The sequence below is a fragment of the Antechinus flavipes genome, chromosome 6 (genome assembly GCF_016432865.1).
Source record: "Antechinus flavipes isolate AdamAnt ecotype Samford, QLD, Australia chromosome 6, AdamAnt_v2, whole genome shotgun sequence".
In the NCBI taxonomy this organism is placed as follows: Eukaryota; Metazoa; Chordata; class Mammalia; order Dasyuromorphia; family Dasyuridae; genus Antechinus; species Antechinus flavipes.
Genome location: NC_067403.1, coordinates 213,140,021 through 213,162,253, shown reverse-complemented (window position 1 = coordinate 213,162,253; position 22,233 = coordinate 213,140,021). Strand labels below are relative to the sequence as shown.

General features: G+C 39.5%; 1 protein-coding gene across 2 annotated transcripts in view; it reads right to left on the bottom strand.

Moving 5' to 3' along the window:
* Positions 1-22,233, bottom strand: part of PARVA (parvin alpha) — a 165,152-nt gene that overhangs the window by 18,515 nt on the left and 124,404 nt on the right. For both annotated transcript variants that reach the window (XM_051965424.1, XM_051965425.1), the window contains exons 8-11: positions 13,435-13,493; positions 11,664-11,683; positions 8,770-8,831; positions 4,853-4,921 (exon numbers count right to left, since the gene is read on the bottom strand). In XM_051965424.1, coding sequence (XP_051821384.1) covers positions 4,853-4,921; positions 8,770-8,831; positions 11,664-11,683; positions 13,435-13,493 — 210 coding nt within the window. The remainder of the gene's footprint in view (positions 1-4,852; positions 4,922-8,769; positions 8,832-11,663; positions 11,684-13,434; positions 13,494-22,233) is intronic.

The following is a 22,233-nucleotide window of genomic DNA, read 5'->3' as shown; positions in this document are numbered from 1 at the left end:
ATGATTTTATTTTTCAAAAGATGACATGAATGATAAAGGAAATTCCTATTCTGCCCAACAAGAAGGTACTTCCAGATGTTAAAACAAAACTTATGGGACCTAGCCTTAACTGACCCTCCCATTTTAGAATCTGTGATATGGAAAGAGGGAAAAACAAGGCATAATCCACTTAGAAAAGCTGACTTTAAAGGACTCAGAGAAAGAATAGATTTGATCCCATAGCCTAAAATTCTCCTGGAGAAGTCAATCTAAGAGGAATGAATAAAAAAAGTGAAATTTTTCTAAGAAGGCTGATAGAGCCAAACTTTTTTTTTAAATCAATGTAGATTTTGCAAAATTTGGAATAAAATTCAAACAATTAAAAATGGACACAAAATTATAGAATGGACTGAATGGAATTAGAAACCATACAAATCACAAAGAGTAGAGGAAGAGGAGAAATTCTACAAATATAAAAAGATTTTTAAAAGCAAAATTAGGAGAAGAAAGAAGTCAAAGAGAAAGGTGCTGCTTCAAGGGTATAGGATATCGATAATGGAGGACAAAGAGAAGATAAAATGATAACTTTTAGCTTTCTTCTATTTTGGGTTTTTCCCCTACCAGTGAGGCTGGCAAAAAAAGACTCAAGACAAGGCCTGGAGAAAAATGACTAATAAGGAGTTAATAAGGGAGATCATAAGAAAGTGACTAGATGATTTTGATGAACTCAAGTTACCAGGTCCAGATGAACTAAATCATTGAGAAATCTCACTGATCTTTGAAAGATTGTGGTGAACTAGGAGGTGCCACAGGATTAGAGAAGAGCAGATGTGTCTTGATTTTACAGAAAGAGAAAATGGTAGAATCTTCAAATTAAATAGACGCTTTGACCTTGATTTTGTTTTTGGCAAAATTCTAGACTAACACATTTTTAAGAGAGAGTATGTCAGTATCAAGAAGTGAACACATTATTGAGTATTAAGGGAAGAGGTCAATTCAACCTAACATCCAACCAACCAGGGTTTATAAGCGTCAAGAACAAGTCATGGCAGACTAAACTTATTGGGTTTTTTGGGATAAAAAATGCTTTGGATAGAATTTCTCTAGATTTTAGCCAAAAGCTTGACTGTCTTTCATGTTATGCTTGTGGAAAAGATGGAGAAATGGAAACTAGATGGAGACCATCTAATCCAACTCATATCTGAACAAATCTTCCTCCTATTTTAGATGTCCACTTGAAGGTCTCCAAGGAGGGGGCAGCCCAGCCAAAAACATTCTTTTGATAGCTGTAGAGGATGGGGAGGAGTGAGAACTCTCCCCAGAGGAGTTCATAATCTAGGAGTCCTCAAACTACGGCCATAGGCCAGATGCAGCAGCTGAGGACGTTTATCCCCCTCACCCAGGGCTATGAAGTTTCTTTATTTAAAGGCCCACAAAACTAAGTTTTTGTTTTTATTATAGTCCGGCCCTCCAACAGTCTGAGGGACAGTGAACTGGCCCCCTATTTTAAAAGTTTGAGGACCCCTGAAGGGAGACCATATCCATACATGGATGAAAAACTTAACTAACATCACATGACAGAAACATAGGGAAAAAAAATAAAAAAATGATTCTTATACATAAATGCTACAGAAGTTTCAAAGAAGGGCAGATTATTTCCAGTTATGGTAGACTGGCAAGTAGATGGAGGAGAAGGATTTGCACTGGGCTTTAAGGAGTCCTAGGTTATCTTTAGAGTGGAATGGACTTTACGAAGCATCTTGTCTAAATTTTCTAAGTGAGGAACCTGAGATACAGAGTGTTCAAGAACCCAGATGTACCTGATTCTAAGTTTTAGCCACTGCACCCAGCTGGATAGGGTTTAGATGGATAGAAGAAAACGGGAAGTAAGGAAATTGAACCACATCTCAGACAAAAGGGCTTGTTCTATGTTGGGGGGGGGGGGCGGTAAGGATGTGACTTTTCAGCAACAGCAGGCAAAGCTTCTGCCAAGGGGATTACGTAGCTCCGCAAAGGCTCCAACCTATATCTCAGGAATAATTCCCCTAGCTTGGGCTGGATGCATGGCAGGCATTTAGAATATGGGCTTGTTGGCAAGTGGGATGGTTTGGTGACTAAGCCTGTTGGAAGGGAGTAACGGGGACACTCTCTGCCTTCAGAGAGGGCAAGCTCAGCCTTGTCTTGGAGGGAGGAACATGACCGACCACCAGCTCACGATTCTTATGTTTACTATTAATGTTCCTCTGGAAAGAATTATTCAACTGTGACCTCACCAAAGCAGAAAGACTCACGAGCTGTCAGAGAGATACAAATCGTCTGTTGCAGAGAAGCCTGAGAACAATGCAAACCCAGCTCTTTTGAATTGAACGCTAATATTACAGCGCACTTATGTCACGATTGACAGCTCACTGAGTCCTAGATTCCTAGATTTACAAGAACTGAGGTCATCTTGTCCAACCCCGATCTGCAGCACAAATCCTCTCCACAACTGGACTGGTTGCCCAGCATGTATTAAGTGCCCACTCGGTACCAGGCAGTGGGGAAACAGGCCCTCATCTCCTTTCACCAAGGCCTCCTAACTGACCTCCAGCTTCCCCCGCCAATCCATCCTGGTACCAAAAGACTTTTCTTTATGCAGAGATCTGACCGCGTCAATCTGCTACCCAGGTAACTCTGGCCAAAGGTTTCCTATTGTCTCCAGGATGAAAGACAAACTCTTTTAGCTCTGCAGTCACTGTATAACCTGGCCAGTTCAGCTCCTCTGTTCCTCACTCATATTACTCCATCCCCAGTCTCTTTCCATTTTGTGCTGGTCACCCATGTCTTCAATGTGCTCTCTTCTCCCTTCACTTCACAGAGATTCTCTCTACCTTTAAAACACAAGCTTTTTTAGCACCATTTTGGGCAGTCTTTGCTGATCCCCTGAACACAAACACCCTCTCTCCCAAACTATTGTGCATTTAATAACTTTGTATTTATTTGCAATTATTCCCTTTATATTTATGCTTAAATATCTATTTGTGTACCCCATTGGAATTTAAGCTGCTTGGGAGTAAGGCTTGTTTCATTTTTTTATAGTCCAATTTCTAGCACCTGGCACATAGTAGGTGCTTTAAAAATGCTTGTTGATTGATTGACAGGAAGAGAAAATTGAAACGAGTCTCTAGCCTCAAGGAATTTACAATCTACTGGGTAAAACAATCTGCTTTCTCTTGTGATCTTTCACCCTGTCTCTTTGTATTTCTCTGTCCCTGTCTCTGCCTCTATCTTTCTCTCTGTGTGTGTCTGTCTCTGTCTCTCTGTTTTTCTCTCCCTCTCTGTCTGTGTCTATCTCTTTTTCTTTGTCTCTCTTTCTGTCTCTTCTGCCTCACCTTTCTCTCCCTCTGTCTCTGTTTCTCTTTCTCTCTCCCCCTTCTTTGAATGTCTCTCTGTTTTTCTCTTTGTTTCTCTGTCTCTGCCTCTTTTTGCCTCTCTTCCTCTTTGTCTCTTTCTCTTTCTGTCTCTCTGTCTCTGTCTGTCTGTCTCTCTCTCTCTCACACACACACACGCATACTAACAAAAATGTTCAAAGTAAATTCATTCTTTCCTTGAAGATTTCCAGTGACAGACAACTTACTATCTTAAAAGCAGCAGCTCTGGCTAAAAGGAAATTTGTAAACCAAGAATCTGTAACTTTTATCCTATTGCTAAAGCAGACTTAGATGTAGACATCATCTCCTCTGATTCTCATGGCCACTTCTTGAGAAAGGCAGGGTAATTATTATTCCCATTTTACAGATAAAGAATAGAAGAAAAAGAAAGAATAGGCTCAGAAAGAGTTATCTGGCTTTCCTGGTATCAGAGAGCTGCTGAGTTCTTTGAACGTCCCGTCCCCTCAGTGCTCTTTTCCTTGAGACCATTCTCCTTCCCCCTCAGGTCCCTTAGCTCTCAACAGCAGCCTTATTCCGAAGCTGGCTTCCCTCTTCTTCCCTCTCCCCTAGTTGCGTTGGTAGTGATGAGGGAGATCGAGGGCCAAAGACAACATCCTGAAACATCCAAATAGGCTTCTGCCAAAGGACATCACCACAATTCTCTTCTGTTCCTGCCCCCACACATCTCCCTCCCCTAAATTAGCTTAAAAATACATAAAGAACCATCCTTAATTACAGAAACTCCAAAGTTGCCAAAGCTTTTAGGAAATGCCCATGGGCGCCCGCTCAGCTCCAAAGCACATTTTCCATACTGCAGCCGAGGAGATGCTGGAGTTAAATTGCTGGGGGTGTGTACGCCATCCATGCGTGCTTTCCATATTCATGCTGACCTCCCACACAGCTGACTTTCTACTATAGAACAAATCCCCCAAGCTTTTAAGTCAACCCAAGGAGACCTCCCTGGATGTCTACAAGCTTCCATTGGTCTAAAGGTTTTAAGTTTAACAGGAGCAGCTAAAAGCTTCAAATAGAACAGTGGTTCCCATCTTTACCAGCCCCAATAGTCCTGTGACCTGCACTCACCATTCTCCCCCCAAGCCCTTTACAAGAGCTCAGTTTCCTATGATGTCATTTACTTAGTCTGGTTCCGCCTACAACTCCTATGTCTTCACTGGTCTGATTCTGCCCCGGTGGCTATTATGTCATCACTGACACAGTCTTTCCTCCACCCCTCTGCAGCTCCTATAGCACCACTGGCGCAGCTTGCCTTGTCTTTCCCGTACCTAGCTCAGAGAGGTCAGTGGTCTGCTCCATACTCCCCACAGCTTCCATATCACCTCTGACCCAACCTGGAACTCCTCTCTGCTCCCATGATGCTGCTGGTCCAGGCTGGCCCCATTGCCAGCTCCTGGTCATTACTTCCCCCTTCACTTTGCTTGGCTTGGCCCCAGGTGGTGACTTACCTGGGTTTCCAGTTCTGTGACTTCTAGATTCAGCTTATTCAGGTGCTTGTTCACAAAGGTGATGAGCGTCTAAAAATAATAAGTCAAGCATGCAGAAAAAAAAAAACACATTAGATTTGATAGAAGACTGGATTTAAATCTTAATTCATCTCTTTGCTAGGTGAATAACTTTGGAGAAGGCATTTAAAATACGCTCGACTCTATTGGTCGTCACTGAAGAACAGATATACTATCGGTTCTTCAACCCAAAAGGCACTTGGGAAGAAAACGCTCTGAAAACTAAAGATCATCACACTTTTGTATGAAAGTTTTTCTCACTATGCTTCAGATGGATGGAAGGAAGGAAGGAAGGAAGGAAGGAAGGAAGGAAGGAAGGAAGGAAGGAAGGAAGGAAGGATAGATCTGTAGCTGTTGTTTGAAGTTTGGGGTTTGGGTGATGGCCCATGTGGCTGAGTATAGGATATTTGTCAGATGCCAGCTTGGCTGCTTGATATGAGTGCCCAGAAAAGGGATGGCCAATGGTCACCAACCACAGGGACTCATGGATGAGGTCACCAATCATAGACTTTGAGAATACACCACAATTTGTATCTGATCTAGCCCATGTAGAAAGAGAATCTCTACTATAACAAATGGTTCTCCAGCCTCTGCTTTTCTAGACTGATCATTCCACTTTTGGACAGCTCTCAGTGTTTGGAAGTGTGTGTGTGTGTGTGTGTGTGTGTGTGTGTGTGTGTGTGTGTGTGTTTTGTGTGATCAGATCCAAATCTGTCTGTTTGTAACTTCCACTCAAGGCTTTCATTTGAATGTATTCATTCATTAAAACTTTCAGTCATGCTTGTTTTGCTTTCTGGGGACAGATGGAAAAAATTTAATCTCTTCAAATGATCTTAACCTTTATTTGAAGACAACTATCAAGTGTCCCCTGAGTCTTCTCCAATCTAAACATGTCCCGTTTCCTTCAGCTGCTCCTCATATGACATGGACCTTCGCCATGTTAATTGCTCACCTCTGGACACCTTGATTTCAGTAATTTTTCAGTCATGTCTGACTCTTTGTTATCCCATTTGGGGTTTTCATAATAATGATACTGGAATAGTTTGACCATTTCCTTCTCCAGATAAGGAAACTGAAGCAAAATAGGGTTAAATCACTTGCCCAGGATCACACAGCTAGCAAATGTTGAAAGTCATATTTGAACTCTCAAAGATGAATCTTCTTGACTCCCAGCATTGTATCCATTGTACCTCTTTGCTGGCCCAAAATTTCATAATCGATTCTTACCATCTGGTTAAAGCTGGCTCTGACATACCCCTTTTGTGATTGTTCAGTTGTTTTTTGTCATGTCCAACTCTTCATGAACCTATTTGGAATTTTATTGCCAGAGACACCAGAGTAGTTGGCCATTTCCTTTTCCAACTCATTTTACAGTCGAGGAAACTGAGACAACAGGGTTAAGTAACATGGCCAGAGTCACACAGCTAGTAAATGTCTGAAAGTAGATCTGAACTCAGGAAACGAGCCTTTCTGACTCTAGACCCAATACTCTATTTACTGTACCACCTAACTGGTCTCCATATTGCTTTACAATATAATAATAATATCAAGAACTTATATAGCACTTGAAAGTGTGCAAAACACTTTACACATGTGCTATATCATTGGACCTTCGTAACAAACAATTGTTTGTAACTTTTGAGATTATTATTTATTACTGTTACTATTATTATCCCCATTTTACAGATGAGGAAAACTGAGCCTGAGTTTAGATGATTTGCCCAGAACCAAACATTGAGGACATATCTGAAGCAGGATTTGAATGCATGTCATGTTGATTCCAATTTCAAGTCTACAATTTCACTCCTGACTCTAGAGCAAGATTTCTTAAACTTTTTGTGCCATGGACTCCTTTGGTAGGCTGGTGAAATCTATAGGTACTTTTCTCATAATGTTTTTTAAGTAATTGTTTTATTTTTTCTGATTATACATACATATTAACTTTTAAAATATACATTTCTTTATGAATCATGTTGAGAGAGAAAAATCAGAACAAAAGGGAAAAACCACAAGAGAGAAAAAAATGAAAAAAGAAGTGAATATAGCATGTGTTGATTTACATTAAATTTCTATAGTTCTCTTTTTGGATGCAAATGGTGTTTTCTATCCAGAGTTTATTGGGATTACCTTGGATCACCGAATCAGTGAGAAGAACCACAACTTTCACAGTTGATCATTGCACAGTCTTGCTGTTACAATGTATCCCTGGTTCTACTTGTTTCACTCAGTATCAGTTCATATAAATCTTTCCAAGCTTTTCTAAAATCAGCTTCCTCATCATTTTTAATAGAACAATAATATTCCATAACCTTTAACTTGTTTAGCTATTTCCTAGTTGATGAGCATTTACTCATTTTCCAATTTTTTGCTACCAAAAATGAGTTGCTGCAAACATTTTTGCACATGTGGGTCCTTTCCCCTCCTTTCTGATTTCTTTAGGTTACAGATACAATAATGGCACTGCTGGATCAAAGGGTAAGCACAGTTTTATATGATCGGATCATTTCACAACTCGACCAACAGTGCATTAGTATCCCAGTTTTCCCACACAACCTCTAACATTTATCATCATTTTTTTCTGTCATCTTAGTCAATCTGAGAGGTGTGAAATAGTTCTCAAAATGTTTTTAAATGCATAAGATAAAATAAAATACCTAGTATTATAACGACAATTATATGGATATAATTATTCAAATATTTGAAAAAAATGATAAAATCAAGTTCAAGTTTTAGAGTTTAAGAATTCAGGTTCTCAAATAGTGCTTTCTTTACAACAACCCTATGAAGGGAGTAATCAAAACATCATCTCCATAGAACAGATAAAGAAACAATTCGAGTCTTTAGACTCTAAAGTGGTTCTCAAACTCTTTTTCTCAGTATCTTTATGGTATTAACAACTATTGAGAATATGTCTAAAGAGTTTTTGTTTATATGGGTTACGTAATAGATATTTATCATAAATAGAAAAAAAAAACTAATTTTGAATTTGTAGACCCTCTGAAGGGATTTCAGAGACCCTTCAGGATTCACTGCACCACACTTTGAGAACCACTGCGAGGGTAACATCATTTGTTCAAAGTCACATAGTCAGTATGGCATCCTGACTTCATGCCCAATTCTAAGGCTTCGGCCCCATCCTACATCTTCACATCACACCCGGCACACCCCTTCTTCCTCGTGCTCTTTCTTGGCACAGGAACAGGCAGGGCTGCGTCCTGAGGAGAGCTGCAGGGTGCTGCTCAGGCCAGGGAGGCAGGGGCATGAGATTCTTGGCTTTCTTTCCTTTAAGCCCAAGGAGGGCTGGGAGTAATGCCGGTGGCCTCCAAGAAGAGAAGAGGCCTGGGAACGGTTTCAAAGAACCATTGTTCTTACAAAGAATCAGGCACTCTTTAAAATCACCCTAAGCATGGGTTACAAGTTAATGTCACTGAACTGGCTTTGCAACCAACTTCCAGGAGAAAAAAAATCCCCGTCTGTGTTTGCTCACTGTTAGAGGGCAGTTAGATGGGGCAGAGGGTAGAACTCTGGGTCGGGAAGACCCAAGTTCAAATCTGACCTCAGATACTTATTGTGTGACCCTGGGCATGTCACTTTGCCTCAGTTTCCTCATCTGTAAAATGAGCTAGAATAGGCAAACCCCTTCAATGCCTCTGCCAAGGAAACCCCAAATAGAGTCAGGAAGAATCTGATAGGACTGAACAATACAGAGCAGCAGTAAACTCAATCTGAGCCACTGCAGTGGTATGTTTTCCACAACAATGGAATTCGGGAGCTCCAATAAATGTATTTTTTTTTCCATCTCCCTACTATCCCGTCTCTTTTAGCTATTTATTTGTATTTCAATAAAAACATCTTCCCACCTTTTTCACCACATTGAGCTTGTCGGGAGCATGGTCAAACAGGGTGTCAAAGGCATCACGCTCTGAAAAACAGAAAAATACTCCAACCATCAGCCACCTTGACACTCCATTACATGTAAGAACTACCATTTCTGCAGGGCTCAGCAGGTCACAAAGCATTTCCCACACAACCACCCTCTGAGTTTGCACAGTCTAAGTATTGGTATTACCATTTTATAGAGGAGGAAAACGAGTTTCTGATGTCGCTCGCCCAGCGTCAGGATAGCAAAGGGTTAGAATAAGGGTATTGTGGGGCATGCAGTCAGAACAGAGAGCATGCATAAATGGCAGAGCCTAGTATTACACACGGCAGATTTCCCTTGGGCGCTCCTAAGTCCTTTTGTGAGTTTGTCTGAATATCTGAAACGAGAGGGGGCTGATTTGTGCCGCCAAATCCACCAGGGGACTAAAGGAGCCAGCTATTCAGGGATGGCTGCTGGCGTGTTTTATATCCACTTGCCTTCTATTTGGAGATGAGAAAGAACATAGTGAGGATGGGGGCAGTGACTGCAGGCCCCGAGGGGGGCCCGGGGCAATCACAGGATCCTGGTTGTTTCACCCTGGGTCTCTTCTCCTGTCAAGATCACTGGGGTGAATGCTGGTGTTTATGGGCATCTGTGCAGACCATGTCATGCTGCCTGCTCCACAGCCCACACACAATGTGTGCACCAGAACTGGGAACAATGGCTGCTGCTGTGATCAGATGCAGTCTCTGCTGCCTCTCCGACTGCACCAGATGCGTTTGCTTACAAGTGCTCATTCTAGAGAAGTGAGAGGGGGAACTTGTTGGATATTGGGGGGCATGAAATCCTGATCACGTGGGAATTCATTCTAGATCTTCACTCACTAAGATAAAATAAGTATACTATTATTAATATATGTGATGCAATGTTTATAATATATAAAACATGTAATACATTGATATTAACATATATAATATTAATTATATATAATAATATATTCTAATGTAATATAACATGATGTATTATTACTATTATCAACAATATTATATTAATGTTATAATATATAAATTATAATATATAATGTGTAAATATATAAAACATATGTAATATGTTACAATATATATTATGCATATAATATATATTATAATATATAAAACATATGTAATATTAATTATATATCATGATATATTCTAATGCAATATAACATAATGTATTATTATTATCAACAATATTATATTAATGTGTATAATGTAATATTTATAATATACAAAATATATGTAATATTAATTATATATCATAATATATTCTAATGTAATATAACATGATATAATGTATTATTAATATTATTATCAACAATATTGTATCAATGTGTATAATGTAATATTTATGATATATAAAATATATAATATTAATTATATATCATAATATATTCTAATATAATATAACAGTGTATAATGTTTTATTAATATTATTATCAACAATATTATATTAATGTATATAATGTAATATTTATAATATATAAAATATATAACATGTTAATAGTAACACATGTAATATAATTATATATCATAATATATTTTAATGTAATACATTGATATTATTATCAACAATATTAATATTATCAATTATTATTATTAATTCTTATTAAGATACTATGAATTAGGTGTGGAGAATACAAAAAAAAAAAAAAAGCAAAGAATAGTGCCTGCCCTCAAGAAGCTTACATTCTATTCAGGGGATATAATATGTACATAGATAAATATATACATGATAATGAGGAAAGAAAGAAAAAAGCACAGAATAGCACTTGTCCTCAAAATAGCTCACATTTTATTGGGCGGGGTGGGGTGGGGGGGGAGAGAGGATGACACACAATGTACATGATAATGAAGAAAGAGAGGGAAATAACAAGGGGACTTGGAAAAGTCATGCTGTAGGAAATAGTACCTGAGCAGAGCTCAGAAAAAAGTCAGGGATTCTAAAAGTGGAAGGAGGAAGTGAGAAGGGAGTATATTCCAGTTCCAGTGAGCTCCTTCTGAGCTCAGTTCAGATACCACTTCTTTCTTTCTCCTCTATGCATATGTTATATCTTCTAAAAAGACTGTAAGCTCTTTGAGGGGGACACAGATTGGTTTACTGGTCAATCTGAACGGGATGCATGATAAAGAACCCAAAGGGGAAGAACCGGAAATGAGTCTGGAGATTTGGAGGGCTTTGAACAACAACTGTGTTTCCAATTAAAGACAATGGGGAGTCACTGAAGATTCCTGACCTAGATCAAGACTTCATGATCCTAGTCATGATGACTTCTTCAGGGTATTGGTAGGGATATTGACCTATTCTTACAGGTCATATTCCATTGACATAGTCATGGATAAGTTAGCTAAATAGCACTAACAAGGTTGGGGGCCCGAGGCAGGGAAACATGGTGGGTGGGCAAGCTGATCCTGATCAAAACAAGTTGAGGCACTGGAATGGGATGAGGACAGCCAAGCCTGCGACGTGGATTGTCTGCCTTGAATCCGAGGACCTCCAACAATGACTGCCTTCTATCACCTCTTTCCTTCTTCCCTCTTTAAAGAGCAAAGGGAAATGCCCCCGGGGAAGTGAACAGTGCAGAACTTCAGAAATGTAGCCCACACCTCCCAGTGACTTCTAGGGGGGCTGGCGATGTGTCCCTCCAGCCTAGGAGGGCACCAGATGTCAGGCAGAGAGAGCATCCCTTAAGGGACTCCCTCGGGAGCCGCCACCCCCGGTGGAGGACACATGTGTCCAGGCAGCTGCAGTGTGGCCTGTCCCTCCCAGCGGCATGCAAACTGCCCGACTGTTACAGAATTACCCAGAGCGTTCTTGGCAGCCACAAGCCAGAGATGTCAGTTCTGTGAGACTTACCATGCCTTCCTGATAGAGCCCTGTGGTAAAAAACAAGAGAGAGAATGACATGTTTCTCATCCCCTTTGGATGGGCTATCTTTGGTCATCGAGGGAACCTTCAAGAGCATCTTCAATTGAAGAGCCTAATCCCCCCCTCCTGGCTCTGGCTCTGGTTGATTAGAAGCTTTTCTTTTGTTGGAAGAGCTCAGAAAGCTTCTTGTCACTGAGCTTTATGAGGGAAGCTGCAATTATGGGAATTGTGTGTTCGTGCTGGCCTTTCCCCACCAAGGAGCTGCCCAGGATTGGCCCAACAGAATCTGACTGAGAGGCCCTTTTAGAGGGGCGCCCCAGAAAGCAGGACTGGGTACAGGGCTCAGCTTCAGAACGGTTCCACTTCTGACACTTACTAGCTCTGAGACCATAGGTAAGTCACTTGATCTTTTTGTAAAAAAAAATGGGGCAAATATCATCTCCCTCACAGGGCTGCTGTGAAGCTCAAATGAGATAATAATGTAAATTAAAGCCCTCTGCAAACTTCAAAATGCTATATGTATGTGTCAGCTATTATTATTCAAAAGCTATTTCATGATTTAAACAAAGTCATTGAATCCCCAGATTTTAGAGCTGAAATTGACCTCAGTGGTTACTTAGTACCAATCCCTATCTGAAAGGAATCCCCACAACAGCTGGATCCCAATTAGTACAAATACGGAATCCCTTGAAGTGGTCTCATATATTCAAATCTATACTATTCAAACTTATAATTATGTACAATGGGGTAATTGGTTCCAGCTCAGTGGAAACATGTATTCAGTGTGAATTTGAATAATGCAAACACTTGGGGACAAAGACCTTACTGATACATGGAGGCCATGGGGAAAGAATCATAGGAAGGAATACTAGATTCCAAGTTCCCAGGTTCCAAAAATACAGCCCAAGTAGAAGCGACTCTTCTGACATTAGAATCATCTAATGATATCATCTACTCAAATCTCCCCATTTTACAAATGAAGAAACTGAGACTAGGAAAAAAAAGTGACTTTCCCAAATTTTCATAGGTACTAAGAAAAAAGAGAATTATTTGAACCCAGATCCTCTGACTTCAAATTCAAGGCTCTTTCCCATTGTACCATGATGGAAATTCTAGCTCTAACCTCTATGGTTCCCTTTGTCTTTAATTCTCTGATTTGGAGAAGAAACACCAATTCCCTATGGTCATATAGGGTCTCCAGGGTCCCCCCCCCTTCCCTAATTCACATTGCCTCTTTTCCCTCCCCTTTTCTTACTTAACCCAGGAAAACTTCATGTTAGGGATGATCTAGTTTCTGCTCAGAGGCAAATGAAAATGGTTAGATTTATTAAAGCTTTTTTTTTTTCCCTCCCCTCCCTTTTTTTTTTTTTTTTTTTAGTTATGGAATTTGATCAAATAAATCAGCTCCAGAAAATGGAAAAATATGGTTTTTGAAGGTTAAAAATCTTAATTCAATTCCATGTTTATGGCATGAAGATTTCATGCTGGTTTGGATTTTCTGGGTGTATTTTTCCTGTAGTGCCACAAAATGAGCCCATTCCAAATCACTGCTAATTCCCATTCTCCACCCAACTCTATGCCTTTGGTATTGAAAGGCATGTTTTGAATGCATGCAAAAGGCTAAGCTATAATCATTGGCTGAAGTGTAATCCCTCGTGGAACCCCAATAAATGAAAGCTAAATATCAGCAAATGGATGGATTTCGGAGAAACATCTGTGTTCCATTACGGAACTTCTGGCAACAATGGTGTTGACATACTCGGTGTTACCAGTTATTTCCTCTTGGATTTGCCGAGACTGGAGGATTCCTTCCCGTTTCTGAAACAAGGGGGGAAAAGTGATGATTAAAAAAAGGGAAAAAAACCCTCAGTTCAGAGCTCATAAGACTGAGAAAGTTAACCAATGACTTTGAAGTACCCTCAGAGAAGAGACAGGGCTTGAAAGGAAATTGGGCTCCAGACTTTCGGTGACAGGGATTGTATGGTTTCCACTCATGGGCAATTAGAAGCTTTCCCTCAACAAGTAGGTAGGTTTTTTTTTTTTTTTTGTTTTGTTTTTTGTTTTTTGTTTTTTTTGCTTTGTTTTTGTTATTTTTTTTTCTGGAGGCAAAATGTTCACCTCCAGTAATGGACAGTAAGGTGAAATCCTTTTCCCTAGCTAGGGAGATACTGCCAAAGAGAAGCAAAGAAGGGCGTAGTGTCTTGGGGATCTAGAACCATCCTATAGGCCAGTCTAGATCATTCAAGAAAAGGTGTTTGTTTTGTTTTGTTTTTTTCCTAAGTTAGGATATCTGGATGCTTTTATTTCTCATTGATGGTCATTGTTAAGACCTACCTGGGACTGGCTTACTTCCTGGATTTAAGAAAAGTACTTGGGGTCCCCAGACGACCTACACATTTTTATTGAGCACCTAGTACCTGCAAGACTGTCATTAAGGTGATTATAGCATATTATTAATGTTCTAGGCACATCACAGAGGATAAAGAGATGATTCAGAGAATCTCTACCCTCATGGAATTCAGAACATAGCAAGGAGGCAAGACAGCTGTGAAATAATAAATGAGTGGCAAGTAACAGAGTCCAGGAAGGAGGGGAAGTCCACGTGGAGGGATCCTGAGAGGCTGGGCTTTGGAGAATGTGGGACGAAGCCCTTAGGGAAGGCAAGTGTAGGTGAGACAGGAAAAATTAGAATAACAAAACCTCAGCTTTCTCCAACTTTTATAAAATGCTTTCTTCACATCTCTCTGTGATGTGGGATGTGTTCTAAAAGCACAAAGTGTGTGTTTGTAGGGTAGTATGATTAATTTGCCTGGGAAGGTTTGTGTGGGAGAGTAGTGAGAGGGGGGGTTGTAAGAATTGATTGGGGTTGGACAGAGAACTTTGCTATCCAAACTAAGGAGTTTGGACTTGATTCTGCAGCCAGACAATGGGGAGCCACTGAACATTTTTGAGTGGAGAGGGTGAATAATTTCAATTCATTTCAATTCAACTCAATAAAGATTTATTAAGTAGCTACTCTGTGCCAGGCAGCTAATTGGCCCAGCTGTGCCGGGCCTGGAGTAATGGGAAATTCTTCTTCCTGAATTCAAATCCAGCTTCCCATACTTTTCAGCTATGTAATCCTGGGCAAGTGACTTAATTCTGTTTGCCTCAATTTCCTCATCTGTAAAATGAGCTGCAGAAGGAAATGACAAGCCACTCCCAGTGTTTTTGCCAAGAAAATCCCAAATAGGGTCATGAAGAGTAGGACATGACTAAAAAAAAAAAAGAAAACAAAACAAAAAACTAAATAACAAATGTAACCTACTGTGTTAAGTACTTGGGATACAAAAATAGGCAGAAAACAATTCCAGCCCTCATTGAATTTATAATCTAATGGATTATAATATAATGGTAATATAATGGATTATAATAATGGATCTAATCCATTAGATCCACCCACTAAATGAGAGCGGGACTTTGGCTCCTATATACTGCTGTATACAGGAGCAATGGAAGGGGAGTAGAGAACAGAGGAAGGATATAGAAGTCTAGCTTTGGGGTTGTGGGATCATTATATTGGAAGCCAACATGAGGCTTTCATGGTTGGGAGAGCCAAGGTCTAGCCCATCCAATCAACACAGCTAATTCTAGTGAAGATAAGGTCTGATGGAAGATAATCAATCAGCAGGAAAGAGGTAGGAAAGGAATAAGTTCCTTAGAGTTGGTGATTTGAATCATTTTCCTTTCATCTGTTCTTTCCCCCTCTTTCTCCTTGGCATATTTCCCACAGAATTATAGACTCTCAGAATTGGGACCCTCTCAGGATGCATGGTGGATGGACCACCTAGCATACTCCACAACACCTTCAACAAGTGGTCATCCAGCCTTCATTTCTTGATGTTACAAATGAGGAAGGTCAGCGGTCAGCCAGATTCCAGCTTCCTTATTTTGGGCATTATTCTTCCATTAATGAAACCTATGTTTGTATTAGTTTTTTGGCTCTCTGTCATACAGTTGATTCACTTTGAACTTTTTTGTGGTTGTTGTTGAGTAGTTTCAGTTTCTTGGCAAACTGAATAGTCCATTAAACTGTATAGTCCATTAAAAATATTTTTTTTTCCCCACATCAGTTATAGCCTCCCTTATCCTATATGTATGCAATTGCCTTTCGGAATCCAGTCTAGGACCTAACAGTCTTCTCTAACCAATTTTATTTCCTCCAGTTCAGTCCATTGTTCTAACTGGTCAGGATTATTTTTGATCCAGAAACATGTCAGCTAGCATTCTTCTTAGCTTCATGTTACCCAAATTTACTAGGGATATTTGGTCTAGGTTTACATGTGAGTCACTGATAAAAAAAGTACAATGGGGCCAAGAAAAAAGCTGGTGGCTCTCCTCTTGGGAGTTCTGTACATGGAATAAACTTTCTGGCTCTGCTATTTTCAACAAATGTTTTATAGTAAATCTCTTATTAAGATACACTGCATACCCAACCCAAGAGAGGGCATCCTGTTGCTTCCTAGGAGGTAGGGAAATGGGATGTGGGAAAAAGGCATCAGCTGTGGCCAGTGGAAGAAATCCTGCTGCCCCCCAAAAGGAGCCAAATGTAATGTCAGTGAAATAATTAATATGGTGCCAACAAGGGGACCCCAAAGATAGGGGATGATTTTGAGGATGTGTTGTTGGGGAAGTTGGGTATATGGGATTATTGCTCATGTAGCACTTAAGCACTTAGGGAAAGGGTGGAACCTGTCCTTTATAAAAGCCCTATAAAAGCACATGGTACTATGGCCTTTCAAATCCAAAAACATGAGTTCAAATTCTACCTTGCTGCTTATGCTTAAGTGATTAAGTTATTTTCTCTAGGCTCATTTGTAAAACGAGAGAGGGCTGGACTATGTGACCCCAAAGGTCCCTTCTGATTCTCAATATATGATTCAAACATAAAACGACAAGATACTTAATTAGCTCAGATCAATTTGAATGAAGAATCAAAGTAGGAAAAAAAAAAATTTCCCTTGTAACCCAGACCATATGGGGTATCCATTGCCTACTTTCTTTTCCCCCTCCTACTGTATGTACATATAACCTCAGTGTTTAATTAGGTCTGATCACTGATGGTTTTATACAAAGCAATAAGAACATCTGGGTGAAAATGACTCCTAAGTAGCCAGCTGATTAGTCAGAACACATTAGCACGTATTTGTGCCTGGAATATTTCCTTTTGTATTTCAATAAATGAATTCCTGCCGACACCTCTGCCTTCAGCTTTTGTGCATGTTTAACTCGATAATGAAAAAAAAAAAAACCATTAAAACCTGAATTGCATTGATGCCATTTATGTACTGTGCCCTACTTTCTCCATCTCTTTAACAAAATTGTATTCAGGAGATATTAAAAAAAAAAAAAAAAAACCCAAACCAGCTGATGTCTTCTTTTGAACTCAGAATAAGGTATGAAAAAAGGATTTGGAATGGTCACATCTTCAAAACAGCTATCCATTCTCTTCCCCCAATGCTTATGGCTGGTTTAGAGAAATAATGTAGACTGAAAGACATGCTAGTAATTGCTAAGATGACATGACAGTTCCTCCAGAGACAGAACTTACAAGGAATTGGATATGGTAGGTAAATTCTTACATAAAATGTAAGACTTAGAGGTCATCTTGTCAATCCCCAGTTTGAAGAATGAGTTTCCTTCTACAATATCTCTACAATTGTGCCTCCAGTGATGGGGGACTCACTTCTCATGAGTTAGCCCACCCCATTTTGGGACCACAATGATTACTAAAGAATTCTTATATTGAGGACCTTTCTGTGACTTCCATTTAAGGTTCTCATTCTGACCTTTGAAGTTAAGCAGAGAAAACTCGATTCTTCTTAGAGAACAGCATTTTGAAATCAGACAGTTGTTATGTCCTATTCTAAGCCTTGTCTTCTATAGCCCATAGTTCCCTGAATATCATATTCTATACTTATCTATATGGAGGTCAAGTTCTCTACTGGACTATAGGCTCTACGAGGACAAGTATACTATATTTTCTAAACTTTTTATCTTCAATAGTATAAAATACAAGGCTCTGAACATAACAGATGTTGAACAAAAGTTAGTTTAATCAACTGTTCTTCCTTTTGCCCTGCTCACACCCCACTTTGTCCCTCATAAAAATGCAGCACCCAGAACTGAACACAATTCTTGCGCTATCTCGCTAGAGGAAAGGACAATTTGTTCGAGGCAGCCAGATGGTGTCGGTATCAAAGGACTGGACTTGGGGTTGAGATGACCTTGATTCAAATCTCGCTTCAAATATGAGTTTTTTGGACAAGTCACCTACTGTCTCCAGGGTTCAAATGCAGTTCTCCTTACCGCTAAGTTCAGAGCCCTTTCTACCATACCATGCTGCTTTCTGATTATCTGCTATGTCATCCTTGGTAAATTATCTTATATTTTCATAGCATCTGTTTTTTCATCACAGAGCTAGTATGAGGATCAAATGAGGGAATGGGTTAGCAGATCCTAGATTTAGAATTGGAAGGAGTTTCTGGGGGCTAGTTTATATCAGTGGTTCTCAAAGTATGATCTAGAGAATCCTGGGTATCTCCGAAACCCTTTTAGTTTTTATTTCCAATATGGTAAATGTCTATAAATATAACCTAGATAAACAAAAACGCTTTGGAGAGATCCTCAATAATTTTTAATAGGATAAAGATACTGAAAACAAAAGTTTGAGAACCACTGATTTATATAATTTAACTGCTCATTTTACAGATGAGAAAACTGAGGCTCATGGAGGTTGTGTTGTCCAAAGTCACACAGATTTTAAGCATCAGAGGTAGAATTTGAATTCAGCTCCTTCCTCTGTGTGATACAGCTATGTATGAGAAACAACATTAAGTACCTACTTTGTGCCTGGCATTGTGTTAAGTACTTTATAAATGTCTCATTTGATTCTCACAACAACCTTGGGATGTAAGTGTTATTATCCTCATTATAGATGAGGATACTGAGGCAAAATGACTTGTCCCAGGTTAGATAGATAGTATCTGAGACCACGGTTGAATTCAGGTTTTTCTGATTCCAGACTATTCCACTCTATTCACTTTGCCATCACCTATGTGCCTCGAACAGGATGGGAAAGTACCTTGTAAATCCTAAAGCTCTACAGAAATATGAGCTTTTATTAATAAAAAAGAAGCATGAGATCATTATAAATAGATGTTAGATTATTATTCGACATGATGTATGTAAGCTGCTATTATCATTATTTAAAAGAATCCAAGATATAGGAACCAAATCTGAAAGATTTCTCCAAATTATATTATTGTAAAATGTTCATGAAGTAAGAAGGGTGAGTAAAAGAATGGATTGGAGTGGGACAAGGAAAAGAAGCTTTTAACTAAAAGAGAAAGAGCAAAAGAGAAAGCTCTGTTTTGGAGCTCCTTTACTCAGATAATGCATATCAAGGCTTTGTAAGCCTTTAAGCGCCATATAAATGTCAGCTGTCATTATTATTACTGGTACCATGTACTAGCTCTGGGCAAATGGACTGTGAAGTTGTGTACGGCACAGCGGGGGCATTCTGGGAGACCAGCTGCTGGGGAAGAAGCCAAAGCTTGGAGTTTGGAAATAAATGAATCATGCAGACTAAGGAGGCCACGGCTGCCCATTTCTTATGGCCTCTTATGGTCCTGGACTTTATTAGTGTGGGGCCCTAATTCTTCCTTCCTTCTTCTTCCTTACCCCAGCTTAAGGCTCCCAACATGCATTCTTCCTCTCCCATCACAGCTACTTCCCTGACATCACTCAAAGACCCGGCTCAGTTAGCACAGTGTCTGGCCCTCAAGAAGCAGAGACATAATAACTGATTATTGATTGTGGGCAACCAAAGAATCTCCCCTTTTCATTTGACTTAAGCCACTAAGTAGTTCTTGTCTCCCCAGACTGCCTATCTCATGCCTAATAGTTAATCATGTCAGAAATAATCCACACTCTGTACTCCTTTACCTACCATCTCACTACTACCAAACCCATGAAATCAATTTTCAGCATCTCCTTTCCCTGCTCTTAGGCTGCAAAATACAGCAAGACAGGATTCTTGTAGCCTTGCTTGATAGAAACTCATGTTTTCTCCCTTCAGCTGTGCCCTCTGTGCTAATGGCAGTTTCTATCTTCATCCCTCATTGACTCCAGTTACTTTCACAAATTGCCTCTTCTAGGACTTTCCTTCCCCAGAATGCCTCTTGTCTCTCTCTCTCTCTTGCATTCTCAGAGATGATTTCAGCTCTGGCTTTACTGAGACCCTCTAGCATAGAATTTTTAAACTTTTTGAATCGTTTTACAGTCTGATAAAATCTGTGAACCTATTTGCAGAATAATTTTTTTAATTTATAGTTTTAGGAAATGCTAAATTTCAGTTAGAGATTAGTGAAAATGAAGATGTAATTTTTTATTTTCCCCATCCAAGTTCATGAACTCGCTGAAATCTATCTATAGACCCCAGGTTAAGAATTCTTATTCTAGGAGCTACATATATATATTTGTGTGTGTGTGTGTGTGTATGTGTATATATACACACACATACTTGTCTAAATATTAAAACTAATATTCTAAAGTATTTTTAAGTTTTACAAAACCATTTCTTTAAACATTCTTCTGAGATAGATAGTATGAATTCTATCATTTCCATTTTATAAATGAGAAAATTTAGGCTCACACAGATTAAGTGATTTGTCCAAAATGTAAACTGAGGGCTTCTGACTGCCTTTCCATCTCTGGGCTGCTGTGTTAAGTTTTGGACACCACACTTTAAAAGAAATATTGCCAAACTGGAATGTGTCCAGAGAAGGGACTATGAGCAGAGTCAGAAAATATTCTATTCAATATATATCTTAAAGCACCTACTGTGAGCAAATATCTCTTCTCAGTATTAAGAGAGAAAAAGTTCAAATAAGAAGACCCTTTATCTAGCATCCAATCTGGTAAGGGAACATAAAGCATAGCCAGGTAACTGAGAGAACATTTGACGTAATAGTTGTACATTGTTCATTCTCTATTTTTCCCTCCACTTCCCTAGTCTCAGAGATGGAGCTTTTTTCATCCTCCATTCTGTGATCCAGACCTCATTCCTTCTCATTTTTACAGAGACGACCCTCAAAATGATTGCCCTCCCTTTTTAGCATCTTTGGTCATTCCCTCTCCTTTATTTTATTGTTCTTTTTCTTCAGACACAAATATGCTCACTTTTAACCAAATTGTTTATTTAGTCTCCCAAAGCTACTTGAACTACCTGTCAATGTTTCTCTAATCTTTGTTCATGCTGCTTCCCTATCCATGGCTGCTGCTTCCTCACTGTTCATTGTTTCCTTTCACCCAGTAATCTGGTTTATGAAGCCTGCTCACCTGTCTGTCCTTCACCAAGCTATTGAAATTTTCTTCGCAGAGGGCACTGGTGACTCAATATTCATATTCAAAAGCCCACTCTCTTGTTTTCCCCCTGTTCTTCATTCTTCTTGCTTTCTCTTACAGCCCTTGCTTCTTGAAATTCTCCTTTTCCCTTGGCACTGCTCTGTATCTCAGATTTTGAGGGCTGGAAGGGGGCTTAGCAGCTATTCAGCTTAACTCTCAGAGGAATCTCCATCACTAAGCAGCCTACCGGTGTAGTCTAGCATTTGCTTTAAGGTTTCCCCTAAAGGGGAACCGGCTGTATCTTGAGGGAATCGACTCTACTTTTGGACAGCTCTAGTGGTTAAACTGTTTTTCTTGTCATCAAGATAGGAATTTATCACTTTGCAGTTTTCATTCAGTGCGTCTGGTTTTGTCCTCTGGGGTCAAATAGAAAAGCTCCAATTCTCTACTACCTCTCTAACCAATCCTTCTTTGCTTCTTTACTTGATTCCTTTCTGTGTTCATCCTGTAATCTAAGGCTTAATTCAGATTTCTCTCCTCTTTACCTTTTTTTGTTGTTTAGTCATTTCAGTCATGTCCAACTTTTCATGACTCCATTTGTGGGTTTCTTGGCAGAAATACCAGAGTAGTTTATCATTTCCTTCTCTAGCTCATTTGACAGATGAGGAAATTGAGGCAGAGTTAAGTCACTTGTTCAGGGTCCCATATCTAGTATGTATCTGAAGTTGGATTTGAACTCATGAAGATGAGCCTTCCTAATTCCAAGCATAGCACTCTACTATGCCACTTAGCTAGCCACTTTTATCTCTTGCCTACTCCTTTGGAAAAGTTGATTTCAACCTCTGGGCCAAAGATGCTTATCTCTACAGCTCCAGCTTTGACTTCTTTTTTATAATCTAATCTTTCCATGCTCTTGTTCCAATCTCCATCAGCTCCAGGCACAAAATAGTGCAAACTATCAATAATGATAATGATGGTGACGAAGGGGATGATGAAGAAGATGATGATAATGATGATCATGAAAACGATTTTTAATTGTCTCCATGAAATTTCTATTTGGACGTGTTGTCATTGTCCCATAATACAACATTAAACATTTAGGAAAAAAATTTAGGCAAATTCCATTTATTAAGCTATGAATGGGCTACTTCTAACTCTAGCTGTGCTGCTC